We start from the raw sequence: 13,583 nt of genomic DNA, 5'->3' as shown, positions 1-13,583 counted from the left end.
TTCCACTTATTTTCCCACGAAGGTTTTTCAGTGGTTTTACCGAGGCCTGACTGCTCTGCGCCATTCCAGAATCGCCCTGCCAGCAAAGCGATCCTGAGGGGGAATGTTGTGATATAAGGCTGGTGCAGATCAGGAACCAAGCCGAACCACCGGAATTAATCCCGAAGTATGTATACGAAGAACCAAGTTGATTTCCAATCAACTTGATCTTCTCGTTGTATATATAGCCTTATTCTTCCCTCTCAAATAAAAAACAAGACAATTCACACCTCTGAACTACAACAGAATTGTCTTAACTACCATTCTTCTCGACAAAATTCTATGACCTCCTATTCTTTCAGGATTCAATTATTTAATTTACTTCATTTAAAGAATATTTTGTATAATTAATTTATATGCTCAATATCTCTTGATAGTTAGGTAATTGCTTGAAATCTCAGAGCGTTTCTTACCTGAAGCTTACTATAGAGGGGAGAGGCTCCATCATAGTCAACTTGACATCAATTTTAGCCTCTGTCTGTATATCAGATACAATTTAATAACCTTGGTCTTTCGTGCTAACAGGAGAAAAATATGTTTTCGGGACTTGATTTCAAGTTTGATAAAATATAATCAAAATTTGTAGAGCCCGAGACCGTCACTTTGTTGGTTTTCTTCGGGGAATCAAAAAGTATGTACAGACTTTTGTAACATATGTAGGACAAAATTCTTTAAAGTTATTCTAATGAGTTCCTGCGCGTAAACTACAAATATAGTGATAACAATCGTGTTCATAACTCAGTGGACACAGGGAAACCTGTTTTCAGCAACACTCATAGAAGCAATCTTGAAGACTTCGCTAATGGGCTGTGGCGTATTGTATACCAAATTCCCGGTTAGGTATAATTGCCAAATCTGACGGTCACTCGGGGCATCTGAATTATCATCATGCTAAAGCCAAAAATGATCAAGCCGAGTGTACAAATGAGCGACATCAAGTAGGAGCGGGTAATCGAGTGGTTCTTGTTGTCCCGAATCTGCAAGGATTCATGCATTAGTAAATCTTAGCGAAACCGGTCATATTAAGAGTCTTACATCATATACCCAGTCATCTTTCCTGCCCCAGTGTGTCGAATACCACATGTCAAAGGAGCTCCACGGATAAATGAACCAGTTCTTTTTGGTTTTCTGGTCAATGAAATACTGTTAAGATGTTTGATTATTAGACTTGGTGTTTTCCTCCTTGATCACCAAATTCAGTGACTTACACTGCCACATGAATTATTAAAAATTGTCTTGGCGAGGGATCCGTGCAGTTGTTCGTTATAAAGTCTCTCTCGGTCCGCCTTGACCTCCACAAATGTCGAGTAATTCTTGATGACAGGCATGATCACCTGAGTGATCAAATCGACATAACTATACGTGAAATTAGAAAGCTTTCTTGTTATGGACAAAGTGAAGAGAGTTCAACCTACTTCTCGATAGAATAAATGGTAGAAGTATGACCTTTGCCAGAATTCGGGCCCAAAACATAGAAGAAATTGGGAAACCCGGACATGGCAATTGATTTGTATGCTTCTTTGAAGCCATATTCATTCCAGTGATCATTTCGGGTACGGCCATTTCGACCTTCGATTTCGACATCATACTGCGTTAAAGCGAATCCAGTGGCGAGGAGCTGTTTGAAAGACAACGTTAGCTTGATATGATATCCCGCGGCTATAGAGAGGGGGTTTCTTTTCTTACAACGACATCTGCGGGATACTCCTGGCCGGACTTTGTCAAGACCGACTTAGATTGAAGCGCAACAATCGGATCATCTGTCAGATGGATGTTGCTTCTTTGGAGTTGACTGATATACTTAGAATTGTCGAAAACGCGTCGCTGTTATCGAGGCGTATCAGGATATGCTCTATGATAGATGGTGTTTTGATTTTTCCAATAATTTCTTACCTTGCACCCAAGCTCATATGTTGGAATCAAAAGCGGCCAATATTTCTCTTTGATTAAGAAGTCAACTTTACTTAAGTTCGAGGACTTGTTTGTTCTGGTTTCAGAAACTCACCTGGTGCTGTTTGTTTTATATAAGCCTCGCTACTCTTGAAAGACTGATTTCTAGCCTTGACACCTTTCTTATCCATGCCAAAGCGGACAGATGTGCTTTCTAGGTAGAAAAAGACAATCATTCGAAGAATCCATAGGGCACCAGGTACATGGCGGAAAATGCGCCTCCAAGTCTCACTGACATGCATGTTGTCGTTTTCGAGGTAGTGCTGAGGAGTCTATAGATCTCATTAGCGGATACTTTCAAACATTATGTATAGGTGCTATTTACACGAATGAATTGAGATATACTTTTGGCTTCATCAGCAATGGCTGGTACCAACTGTGCTGCTGAGCCTTTTAAAAAAAATCAGTGAAAGCCTTGGCATATGGAGGGTGTTGTGAATTTACATCCATTGCCCACGACAACAACATTCTTCTGACGTAAAGAAGTATCCGACTTCCATCTCGCAGTGTGAATAATATCGCCTTCAAATTTTTCGAGGCCTGGGACATTGAACGTATTCGGATTGACCAAGCCCCCAACAGCAGATATGAGGATTTGACATTCTTGATAGAAGATCTCACCAGTGGGGATATCTTTTATTTTCACCAGCCATGTGCTGGTGAGCTCCTGCCAATAGGCTCCTTCCCATTCCGTATTTGGAACGACGTGCCGAGAAACACCGTAACGCTCCGCAACACCGTTGAAATATGCCAGAATTTCCGATTGTGGAGGAAAAGCCTTCGAGAACTCCGGGTTAGGAGCAAATGAAAGGCTGTAGAATGCCGCAGGAATGTCGACAGCACATCCAGGATCTGTTCTTATGTTAGCTTCTCCCCAATGAAGCCTGTGGGCATCTTCGGAGAACAGAAAATGCACTGACATTTGTTTGCCCACCAAGCACCACCAGGGGCTGATTCTCTATCATAGATGACATAGTCATCACAATTGAGCTTGATCTGAAGCTGACATGCCATAGTCAAACCAGAAAACCCAGCTCCAATTATCACCACCTTGTTGAATGGTCTTTTCCCGGAGAAATTCATGATGTCGAACCTTTGATGGAAAGACTTGGCAAATTGACAACAGGCAAAATTTGAGGGTTTAATCAGGCCAAACTTATATTACTTCACAGTGAACTTTCACATGCTCACGAATTCGAAGTCTCAGTTTGCGTTATATCAGTCAGCTGCAAGTAAAGAATTAGTCCATCGTATATGCATCTTGGGGTGGCACAGGTCCTGCTTTTTCCGTTGACGATTGGTATTTCCTATCTTTGTGCCTTAAATGGAAGTTCCGATATCAATAACGAATTTCAGAGGTGGTAAAGATGGTGTGCTCAATGGCGATCTTGCCCGGTACGGTTTATTGTGGCGACTCGATGCCTATAGCAGCCCGTTTACTCGTTTCTGGAGCTAACCAAGTTGGGCTTCTTCAGCATGATAGATCTTCCAAACTTAGCAATATTCATATTTCACATGCACACAGCTCGGCGATTGACCTGTTGACGTAATATCAGTAAGAACGGTGAGCTTTCCTTCTAACCGAAACCAACCATATTAAACAGTCCCCCCTCGGTCCCAAATTATCGGATTTTTCCAAAAAAAAACTACACTCGAAGCCATGCTCCACACAGACACGTTATCCGTTGATTATTTCCAATCCCTTGTGCCTTGTCTAGGCGTGATTGGTATTGGGACGATTATCTATTCATTCCGATACCACCCGGGTACATCTACTGAGGATGCACTGTTTACTCTATTTCCTATTTTAGTCGAGGTATCACAAAGGATTGGCTGGACTAAGACACTTGGGCTCTTGATCCCCATTTCTTTCGGGATTCTTGGTTTAACCTTACTTGCTTGGGTATCAATGATTGCATATTTTCAACGAAAGTTAATTTTGCAGTCCCAAGAGAACCCTGAGATAGAGAAGACGCTGCTGGGACGACCCCTCCTTTACCCATCACGACTTACCCACTCCCGTATGTTTCCAGAGAAATATACTTACTGGATCAACTACTTCCTTGTTGGCATTCCTGTTGGGTTGCGCGGTCGTGTTGGGGCGGTTTTGTCCGTCGATAGTGATGAGTCGCAACAGAACTCCTCAGCCATCATCTCCTGGATATTCAAAAGGCTGCTTTGGTTCAGAGTTGACACGAATTTGTATCTCCATGGAGGAGATGGTCATCTAGGTCTGGCCAAGAAACTTGGAAACTTTTTGAGAGAACAGGTAAATTCCCCTTAAGTACTCATTTGAAATGTAGGCTTGGGCTAGTGCTAATTTCTAACAGGGTGAGGATCCAGATCAATTCCCATATGCCTATATTGTGGGAATTCCCAGGTTTCTCTGGTGGACGAAAAGTCCAATTTCCTACTGGTATCTCTACTCGCCCTCAAAGGAGCTGTGTGGTATTATCATGGAGATTAACAATTCATACGGTGAAAAAAAGAATGCCTTTACCCGACTCTATCCAGAAAAGTCTTCTGTTTTGGAAAAAGCGAAAGACTCCGAAACCATCAGTGTTGTGTCGGGAAGAGGACCGGAAGGCACCCAGTCTACGCGGTTCATGTCTTCCGCGCCTGGCGCCAAATACTATAAGGGCAGCTGGGACAAGGACATTTTCGCCTCACCTTTTGAGAAAGTTGAAGGTTGGTTTTCTCTTCGATTCGTTGACCCCCTTGACCCATCACCTGCCAAGGGAGGTCCCTTGCACTCCAACATGACGCTCATGAGCCCCGCTGGTAAACCTAAAATCTCCAGTCGCCTCTATTCATGTGCCCCGCCCCTTGACCCTCTATTGGCGTCTTCTTGGGAGGTAGTGATCTTCCTTCTAAGTTGGTCATTCACTGTTCCACTCTCCATTGGCCGAATTGTGGTGGAGGCCCTTCGGATTCGCTTCAGAGGCAATTTACCATATCTGAACAAGCCAGATGTGAAGCCAAACAATATTCCACGCAAGGCATCGAAGACAGAGAAGTAAGCTCCACTCACACTTACTTAGCCAGCGTCTCTTCTAAAATCTCACTCTGCAGGACCTTGGAACCCTTCTTCCGACTTTACCTCTCCCGTCTGATCGACGCATGCCCGTTTCCCTTGACGGTGATCTACATACCTGCCAAATCCATGCAGATTCCTCCCATCACTATGCATTCTCTTATTAAGACACTCACTTCGGCCCCACGGCCAACTCTGACGATCCAACCTCTCACGCCAAAATTCTACACAAACATTCTAAAGTACACGTGTGCTGTCTCGGCGTTTGTGGCTGAAATGCAAAGTGAACCGCAGATCTGTGACCCTATCTCTCAACGCCTGTGGGCATCTGACCACGAGCTGTTCCAAAGTCTGATCAAAAGCGCACAGCCTCCTCCTGTTTCAAAGAAATCCCGATCCGTATCTGTACTCCCCTGGCAGCGGAGCACAGACAGAACCTTCATGGACGAATTTTCCGAAAAGAATTTCTCCGTCGGAATGTATAGGAGATACCGGGCTGCACGGATACATTGTAGTCTCACTGAAAGGTTTGCGTGGGGTTCATACAATGCAGCTGCGGTGTACGCTTTCTTCCTGCGGTTGGCGTTCATGTGGGTTATCCTTCGGGCATTGGTATGGAATCTGTATGGTTCTTCGGCATTGGCCTTCAAGCACGTTATGATGGCGTCAGGGATAGAGTTTTTGGGCGTTAGATGGTGGACGATTTTGAGTGACTGGTTTTTTCGGTAGTTATGATTGGATAGGGAAATCGTTCCGGGAGTCTGGTTCGCTCGATGTGGCTGGCTACTGTAGAGCCGCCACGGGGCACACCCGTCCAGGTCATGCACCTTATTCCCAATGTAAACATGATTTCGTCCCGAAATAGCCGAATGCATGTTTTTAGGTTGTCAGCTTAGTGGTATCAAATTGAAGGCGGCAGCATCTTTATTCCTTTAGATCCCTCATCTTCTACCCCTTCTTCTGCAACAATAGAGATTTTTGTCGCCACCCGACGCTCTCTGGGCTAGTCAATATATGGGTGTGATGGGTCCCATCTCTCGAGTCTGGTCTTGCATACTGTTCTAAGTAAGATCAATAATAGCATATACTTCTTTGAATCTATCTAGCTGCAGGGATCCAAGATTGGTAGCTTTAGACTTGCATATGACATTTGATCATCCCGCTGATCAGACCACATTGTACAGGGATGGACACCGCCCATTATTCACATGTTTGCTCATTTTTCAGCATCGGCTCAGTTTACACTGAAATGAGGAAAGAGAAGCTAAGGACAGAAGGTTTCAATCGTATGTAGATAACGCCGGGAATGACCGTCCAAGCTGAAGTTCTTCAGCTCTAGGAATGTGTTCATTGGTCATAATATCCCCGTTAGAGGAGCTTTGACCTTCCACAAAAGACAAAGTGTGTCACCTAACGTACCCTATACCCTGTCTTTAGAGTGCACGATGTTACCCATGGGTATCTGTAGGGCGTCGGGAATACCATTAATAGAATATTTCTACAAATTTCGGACTGCTTCGCCCCCGATGACTCGTTGTGTGAGTGGGTACAGATATCGTACTACTGTACTGTAGATTACCTACTACGGTTGTTAGCGCATGAGAGATCTGCATTGTGTAACCATCATGTGACGTCATAAGTACATGTCGGCCAAGTTCTCTTTTTGATTGGCGAGAGCCCACACTTCAAATCTTTTGTTGGACCACAGAACGTTCCTGCACTGGCCATTTCGGATCCTACATGAGAAAGGGGGGGTACTTCATTTGATGATGTTGCTTACATTAGGCGATGACAAGTTCCCGATCTGGAATTAGCCTCCATAGGGTGCAGGCGCGAAAGAGCGTACACCGTCAGATAATCCGCTCACCCGACTATTTCCATCTGGCAATCCAACAGCAAGCTTGATGATATTATGTACTACGCTTGATTGGGAGGGGCTCAGGATCGATGACACTGCGTAGGGACTGCCGCAATAACCAGGTGTTGGGGCATAATACGAGCGGTATTGCCATAGCTCGTGCTCCGTAAGCTGAGATGCATCATCGAGGTGAGATTGGCTCATCTGTCACAATAGTCGCTATCTTTGCAAATCCCAGATTATCCGAGAGAACCAATTTAGCTTTGGGGCTGGTAGCGAAGGAGAAACGCAGCAGAAAGCAAAATAAATGGAGATAGACATGAAGAATTATAAAATCTTGTTATAGGCCATTGAAACCTCGGGTTTTTTCGATTTTTCCGGCAGCTAGCTTACCAATAGGCAGTTATGCTATTCCACGCCCACCTTCCCAATATGTCTAGTATCTCAAACAGGGCGCCTACGGACTGGTCTAGCACTAGAACAGGTCGATCAATAAAGAAAATGCTATATGAAGCTAAGCGCATGGAAAGCAAGTAGCACTATATTGAGGGAAATCACGGTATGAAAATATATGAAAATGAGATTTAGTTTGAAAAGTGATAAAAGTGGACCCATCAGACTTACCTTTGATGATCAGAGGATAGTATTGGATAAGATACTTGCTATCTTGCTCGAGGCAGGGGGTGCCAAACTGATATAATGACGGACAAGCATATTTTATTAGGATGAACACCGCACGCACTATAGTTTTAAGTACCGGATCGGTGGCGGAAGTCGGAGTTGGTAGAAATCAAGACGGAATAGAAGAAGTACTGAGAATGAATTAAAATGTGAAGACGAGTAGACGAGTGACTTATTGCCTGATATTAAAATAAATTAATAAAATCGAGCATTTTGTGTATGCAAAATACGCACTAGTTACTAGTTACTAGACCTGGGAATTCAGGGCCCCATGGGACCACCCTCTTGCCCAAATCCCAGAAGGTGAATCCCATGGGACTTAGGTACGTAGGATTTCCCATGGCTTGGCATGGGAGTCTTATGGGGACCCTACCTATCCTGGTCCCAGATTCCTAGGTCTATTTGTTGCTAGACCTGCCAATATGGGACCGGAAAAAAATTTTCTTGTAAGTCCCATTTGCCAAAATCCCATGGGATTTACTAAGCGCAATGGGAATCCCAGCTAGATCCCATATTCCCTTATTTCCTGCATAATTGCCTAAGGAGGAAATAGATAAGTTAATGTAAATTACAAAGGTAATTTTGGCTGTTTTATGTTTGTTTTACTAGTTACAGTCAGGGATATCGTAAAGATATATAGCTGTCAGGGTGCAGGCTGGCAGGGTTATAATAGGAGAAGACCGGCGGGATCGGGTCGGGTTCAGAGGGTTTCTAATTGATCCGGCAGCAGGTCGGCGGACGGTCTAGCGTAAGCTATTATACAAGACGTAGCTCGAAGAGCTACAACAGGATCCAGATCGGAAGTGCAGATAAACAAGATATAGATCACGTGCCCGTGATCTCCCTTATCGGTCTTAGCGGGTCCCTACGGACCCTATCAGGACACACCGTGACAATAGCTATAACCAGGGACTACTTATACTTTCCTAGCCTTATGAACCTTCTACTTTTTTCCCCTAAAAATAGCTAATATAGTGATTTTTAATATATTTTCGATTAGAATTAATGAATTTTAGCTTATTTCTTTCAAAACTTAATGTTAATATAAGAGATGTTGAGGAAAATATTCAAGAGATATATATTAGCCTACTTATCACGTGATTTAAATTTTATTAAAAGTTCAACCCCTAATATAGGGGTCCAACTTCGTTAATCCTATTTAGTCTGTGCCATAACCCGCAAATGGGTAGGTAAAGTCAACCCGCAACCCGAACCCGCAAAACCCATGGGTTGGTCAGGTCAACCCGCAACCCGCCCCATGCGGGTTGCGGGTTCGGGTGCGGGTTACCCACGCTAGCCCATCTTTGCATAAATTTCTAACGCTATACCTAAATAGGATGGATAAATTTGATTATTCATGAAATTAATTACTGTTATTTACACATGTTTCTGTCACGCTTTTGAATTTCTCGTTATTCAATCATTAGTATCATGAATTTAAAAGGATTTAGGTTGTATATCAAAACTTTAAGTCTGGTAATAAGATTGCCTTTAGGATTTAATGTATTTAAGGTAGGTTGTGGTTATTTAAAAGAGTTTAGGTAGGAAATGGTTATTTGGGGTGGAAATATATATATTTCATGTAGAGCTCTTCAAGTGTATCTTCTAGGAGATTTGTGGACCTTCTCTCCCCTACCTAAATCAGCTTAATTTCAACTTTTTTAATATCAAATCTATGACTGATTTCTATAGAAATCAGCAGTACTTTTATATACTCTCTCTATCTTAGACTCTGTCGTTCAGTGGCAGACTTTATCAGCCATTTCTACAGCAATTAGTAATACTTTCATAGCCTGAAAAATCAGGAGATCAACGATTTCTATAGAAATCATTAACCCCTAAGGCCTTCAGTAACCCATAAATTCAATGGGTTTTTATGGGTTTTTATGGGTTTCTTATGGGTTTCTTGTGGGTTTCTGCGGGTTTCTTATGGGTTTCTGCGGGTTATTGCGGGTTACTTGCGGGTTTCTTGCGGGTCTCTTGCGGGTTACCTGATAACCCATAAATTCTATCCAATAGGAACCATACTTTATAAGTCAAGTTGTGATAGATCAACATACTCAGTTTTTCACTATACAGCATGGTCAACCCCCCTCTTTATTATTAAATTCCCTTATTTACAGCATTGAAAATTCCACGTAAGTGCCTACTGCTCTCATATTCTTCTAAACCATCTACTACCCCTCTTTACTTTCTATATGTCTCAACTCCAATACTCTGATGCTGATGGCTTCTCATCATCTATCTACGATGGTGATATAGATAATCTTCCTTATTTTCCACCAGAGGACTCACATCTTTTATATACACCCGAACTCTCAGTCAGCCAGCAGACAACCAATTCCTTTGATCAAGAGTTTATTCGACCATCCGCCCCTCTCACGATCCCTTCCTCTCTAAAACGCGTTGGCCCAGATCGTCGAAAGGGCTACATTCTCTATGAAAGCATGACACATAGTGATTGGGTAGAATGGTGGCTTCAGACCGACTTTGGGAAACAAAGTAGGGTACGATGGGACTCAAACCACTTTTCTGAAGTTTGGACCCAGTTCGATCAGGTAGCAAATGCCGCTGATGGTGCACCAAAGGTAATGTGCAGACGTTGCGGGCAAATCCTTGAGCACCCTCAATCTCCATGCGCTGGAACGAGTATGCGCCATGGAACTTCGACAATGAACAAGCATTTAAAGGGTATTAATTGTCGCAATTATACTAAGAATAAGACGCAAGCATCTGGTATTACCCAGTTTATACAAACAGCTGTAAGTATAAATATTCATCTATTCTTCTTTTTTTCCAACTTTCTCTTCGATCATTAAGAGACGTGTTTTTGTGCACAAAAACATATCTTTAATTAATATTCACTCTCAACGCTTAACTTTCAACGCTATAGAGCAGAAACCCTTTAACCAATCACAAATTTACACAAGATGCATGGGAACAGAAGCTTCTTACTTTCCTTACGGTCGCACGGCTTCCATTCCGACTAGTCGAGCACCCTGAATTTCATAGCCTTATCAGAATGGCCCAAACTGCCCCAACATGCCCTGAGATCCCGTCACAAAAACGTATTAGAAACCGGCTACACACTACAGTGAAAGAGAGACAAGAAGATTTACTCCGAAGGCTACCTGCTGGGTCTAAGATATCAATTGCGCTTGATTGCTGGACATCTCCATTCTCACAGGCGTTCATGGCTATCAGTGGCTATTTTATTGATGAGGACTGGCAGTATCGTGAGATCCTTCTTGGATTCGAACCACTTTATGGAACACACTCTGGTGCAAATCTGAGTGTAGTACTCCTGGAGATCCTTCAGCGACATAAAATTGAGGATCGAGTTCTTGCAGTTGTCACTGATAATGCATCAAACAATAAGACCTTAGTCGACACCCTTCAGCAATCTATGTCAGATGATATTACCCTGATTCGGGTCCCCTGTATCGCGCATGTTATTCAACTCAGTCTAAATGAGCTTCTTGGTTCTATGAAGGCGGACCCTATGAATGAGACAACCGAAGCACGGTGGACTGAGCAGCGGTCCCAGTCAGCTCGCATGAATGCAAAGCACCATAGACGAGAAATTGTGAGAACGTTAAATAAGGTAAGTGATATCAAATCTATGAAATATTACTACTACTTATAAAATTCTCCAGATTCGCAGTCTTGCTATCTATATTAACGCTAGTCCTCAACGCCGGGAAGCATTCTATAAACTTCAACCTGAATCTGTCAAACTTACGCCTATTCAAGATGTCAAAACACGTTGGAACTCTACATTCCTCATGCTTCGCCGTGCAAAGCGCCTCCAATCTATCTTTAACCCTTTTTGTGAGGAATACGATCGGACAGACTTGATGTTGGATGATGAGGAGTGGCGGCAGATTGAATATCTCCTTTGGATCACACAGCCATTCTTTGAGTTCACTAATGAACTTTCGAAGACAAAAGACGTTACAGCCCATCATATCTTCAAGATTTATAACAAACTGTTTGAACATCTCGAGCTATCGATTTCCCAACTCCAAAGAAAGAAGGCTACTTGGAAAAAGAAGATGCTTGAAGCGCTTCAGGCTGGCCTACAGAAGCTTCGAGTCTATTACTCTGAAACAGATAATATCCGAGGTGACCTTTATGCAATTGGCACTATCTTAGCGCCAGAGAATAAGATCCAGTTTTTCATGACTGACGACTGGTCTGATGAATAGCGCCAAAGATATCGACAAAGCTTTAAGGATTACTTTATCCCCTACCAAAGCCGTCTTACTAGTCAACATGATTCTATTCCCTCCCAGTCATCTACTAGGGTAGGATCACGTCTAGATATGATGCTTAAAGGGAAAAGGCAACAGGCAATACCACGTGATGAAGTTACGCAATATCTTGATAGTGGTAAGTTTTATCTGTCTTATACTTAAATATTATTAATCTCTTTAGATATTATTGAAGTTACCCCTCTTACGTTTTGGAGAGAGAATCAGTACCGATTTCCAGCACTTGCAAATCTCGCTCGGGATGTCCTTTCAGTTCCAGCATCTGGTGCTGGTGTTGAACGACTGTTCAATACTGCTCGTGATATTTGCCACTACCGCAGAGGGAGACTAAATGCCACAACTATCCAACAATTAATGATGTTCCTCTGCACTTCAAGGTTTGATATGCAAGAAGAGCAGTTCAAGTTCTTAAAGGAGTTCTTCTCTCATGATGAGATTGAAGCAGTAAATGAAGAAAGAGATGATTCAACTGATCAATTTGATATTGATCCAATCAGTGATGATGAGGAAGAGGATACACAAGGGCAAGAGGAGACTCAAAGGTCTAAGTCACCTGAAGACCACAGTGAGCATGATTCGCCTGATTTACCTATGATAGAAGGGGTAGATACTCAAAAACGCACATCAGGGAGAGTGCGTAAGCGTGTTAGACGTGAAGATAGTGATTTCCTATATGATTAGCTGTTTATTTAATATATTCACTTTATATTCTATCTACTTGAGTGATTCATAAATCAAGATTTCATGAATTAAGATTATATTGCGAAAACTACAAAGCTGTACTAGGCTGTACTAGGAATACTCAAAAATACTCAAAAATACTACATAATTTATGCAGAGAGAGCTATTTCTATGTTTGTTCTGTTTGACGACCCATTGGGTAACCCATAAACCCGCGCGGGTTTCCCAACGGAACCCGCAACCCGCATGCGGGTTAGACAGACCGACCCAAAACCCGACCCATAGGGAGGATGGGGCGGGTTCGGGTGCGGGTTTCTGCGGGTTACGGCACAGCCTAATCCTATTCAAAGGTAAAAGAGGGGGGGAGGAGGGGTAATAGTAGTAATTTTCCTCTATATTTTAAATCTTTTATACATAGTCAAGACAGCGGAAAATTTCAACAAAGTTGTGCAGTCCTGTGAATTATTCCTAATTAGGCTAGATCAAGTCCCATGGGATCCCATGGGACCACCCTTCTTGTCCAAATTCCAGAAGCAGAAGAATGCCATGGCTTAGCGTGGGAGTCCTACGCGGAACCATAGGTCTACGTCCCATATTGGCAGGTCTATTTGTTGCCCATGCAGTTACTAATTAGTAAGCAAATAATATATTTGGGATGTCGGCCTAATGACAAGTATGTTGTTTTTAATTCATGCACTTATTTCTCCCCTTTTAATGTATCCCAGTGTCCACTTCGCTAGCTATTCTCAGGTAGCAAAGTAAATATAATATAGAGAACCTTTAAAGTTCAATTGAAAGCTATCTGAAGTGAGAATGCGTGCGCCGGGCTTGAGGTGCCAGGTTGTGAAATTTCAATCTTCATACCAGAATTCAAAATTTACCACTATAAATACCCATAAACATAAATTATTAGACATAATATTAGACGTGATTCTGAGACCAAAGGTAAATCTCTATATTTATAGAGCTAATTCCCACAAACATGAAACAATCCGACTGCAATATAAAGCACAAAACCCGAAGTTTTATAGAGGTTCAACAACCCACCGCTAGCAGTCTTACGTTA

General features: G+C 42.6%; 2 protein-coding genes across 2 annotated transcripts; one reads left to right on the top strand and one right to left on the bottom strand.

Moving 5' to 3' along the window:
• Positions 1-1,056: 1,056 nt before the first annotated feature.
• On the bottom strand, positions 1,057-3,072 carry N7520_002027 (flavin-containing monooxygenase; the record flags this gene model as incomplete). The annotated part of the gene is made up of 9 exons (XM_057135962.1): positions 1,057-1,182; positions 1,248-1,395; positions 1,455-1,657; positions 1,726-1,863; positions 1,933-1,979; positions 2,045-2,261; positions 2,315-2,379; positions 2,434-2,841; positions 2,910-3,072. 9 exons carry the CDS (start codon positions 3,070-3,072, stop codon positions 1,057-1,059), a joined length of 1,515 nt encoding a protein of 504 aa, XP_057001898.1.
• Positions 3,073-3,649: 577 nt separating this feature from the next.
• On the top strand, positions 3,650-5,752 carry N7520_002026 (uncharacterized protein; the record flags this gene model as incomplete). Its single annotated transcript, XM_057135961.1, has 3 exons — positions 3,650-4,258; positions 4,320-5,005; positions 5,062-5,752. 3 exons carry the CDS (start codon positions 3,650-3,652, stop codon positions 5,750-5,752), a joined length of 1,986 nt encoding a protein of 661 aa, XP_057001897.1.
• Between the last annotated feature and the right edge of the window lie 7,831 nt (positions 5,753-13,583).

This window comes from Penicillium odoratum (assembly GCF_028828045.1).
Source record: "Penicillium odoratum strain IBT 22623 chromosome Unknown utg000001l_segment0_segment0, whole genome shotgun sequence".
In the NCBI taxonomy this organism is placed as follows: domain Eukaryota; kingdom Fungi; phylum Ascomycota; class Eurotiomycetes; order Eurotiales; family Aspergillaceae; genus Penicillium; species Penicillium odoratum.
Note: the sequence above shows the minus strand (reverse complement) of the source record. Positions and strands in the feature narration are given on the sequence as shown.